The following is a 1751-nucleotide window of genomic DNA, read 5'->3' on the forward strand; positions in this document are numbered from 1 at the left end:
GCCACAGGGTGTAGGTGATGGGAGGATGCCGCCATCCAATCCCCGGGCAAGGAGAGGGGTGTTTGGGAGGTCTCTCTCTCTGACCCACCCTGGTCTCCCGTAGGGTGCAGCGAAGATGATGCTGGAGACGGGGGAGCACCCGGCGAAGCTGCGAGGAGATGTCTGCACTCCCGGAGGCACCACCATCCACGCGCTGCACCAGCTGGAGAAGGGCGCGCTGCGGGCCACTGTCATGAACGCCGTGGAGGCGGCCACCAACCGGGCATGCGCCATGGCCAAGCACTAGCGGTCTGGCTGCGGATGAGCCCCTCCGTCCCATTCCCCGTGGGGCAGGAGGGGTGATGGGGGCCAGACCAAACCCCTTCAGGGGGACCCTGACACCCCCAGGAGACCCTGGCTAGGGGTGGGAGATGGCATGGACCCGCATCCGCGCCATGTGCTACCTCTGCAGGGCTGGGACCAAATAAACGTGGGCAGCACGATGCCAGGCTTGGCTCTTTCTGGTCGCTTCAGTCCTCGGGGGCTACTGCACCCAGCACGGGGTCACCTCCATGGGGAGATGACAGCCAGGGGTCCCTGGGCCAGCAAGGATGGAGCTGATGCCATGCCGGCTCTGTGCTCACCGGGGATGGAGCTGATGCCACGCTGGCTCTGTGGTCACCGGTGTTGTGCCAGGATGTATGGCACTGGGGACGGGGTTTTGGGGATGGGCTGATCCCAAATCAAGCCTGCTGGGGCTGGGCAGAGTGGTCGCATCCGTGCGGCAGGAGGCGAGGACAGTCGTAGGTGCTGTGAGGATGCCAAGGGATCTTGAGAAGTGAGGAGCTGGCAGGATGATGCTCTGAGGGTGAGCACAGAGAAAGGCTTTAATTTCCCAACTCAATGCCGAACAGGGGTGCTCGATGCTTGGGTTACACGTGGGCACCGATGCCTGCTCCTCTGCTCGGCTCTGGAGATGCGTGCACGAACACGGAGCTGCTATCCACATCCCAGAACCACGGGTGAGAAGTCAACCAGCCGAAAAACCTCCACCTCCCACCCCAGCCAGGCACCAGCATTGCACCACGATCCTTCAGACGGGTCTTGCTCCGGCAGCGAGGCAGTGGGATGGAAGCCCAGACCCGCTCTCAGCCCCGGGGTGCTGCACATCAAGGGAGGAGAAACTCAAAGCTTGCCTATCTGGAGAGGATCAGAGCCTTTTGCACGCCCTAATTAAGCTTCATTTGCCTGCCGGCACCTGCACGGATGCAATTAGTGATGATTTGCGAACCGCTTTGAAGATGAAAGGCTTTTTCCGGGCAAAACATCACTGGTGAAACAGCTGGATGCTGAACCTGCGGCTCCTATTGCTTTGACCCCGTCCCCAGGGATGCCGTCACCCCAGATGCCAGCAGCACCAAGCCAAGAGAGATGCCACAGCCCTACAGCGCTGCCGGGTCATGCCAAGGCATGACCTCCCTGGGCTCCCTGAGGCACCTAATTAATTAGCACAGCTGCACAAAAGCTGGAGACGGAGCTCGAGCCCGCCCGTCTCTCCTGCCCATCTCTACGCTTCACCGTGTAGCCAGGGAAGGGGCTCATGGCACCTACGTGGTGCAAGGAAGCAGTGGTCCTCAAGGTTTCCAAGCCACCTGGTAGCTCCTTTGTCCTCCTTCGGCTTGTTTTTATTCCTGCCCTGTCCCCAGGTTCCCCCCCAAGGCGATTCTGCCGCTCTCTCTGAAATATGCTGCCTTCTGATTTCATTCCTGGGC

The 1751-nt window shown here is 60.9% G+C and overlaps 1 protein-coding gene across 1 annotated transcript in view; it reads left to right on the top strand.

The window, feature by feature from the left end:
* Positions 1-286, top strand: part of PYCRL (pyrroline-5-carboxylate reductase-like) — a gene marked incomplete at its 5' end in the record, with an annotated part of 1835 nt that extends 1549 nt beyond the window's left edge. Inside the window, one exon of the mRNA XM_009584133.1 lies at positions 104-286. Within this exon, the coding sequence (XP_009582428.1) occupies positions 104-286 (183 nt within the window). The remainder of the gene's footprint in view (positions 1-103) is intronic.
* Positions 287-1751: the final 1465 nt, after the last annotated feature.

The sequence above is a fragment of the Fulmarus glacialis genome, unplaced genomic scaffold (genome assembly GCF_000690835.1).
Source record: "Fulmarus glacialis isolate BGI_N327 unplaced genomic scaffold, ASM69083v1 scaffold11868, whole genome shotgun sequence".
Lineage (NCBI taxonomy): Eukaryota > Metazoa > Chordata > Aves > Procellariiformes > Procellariidae > Fulmarus > Fulmarus glacialis.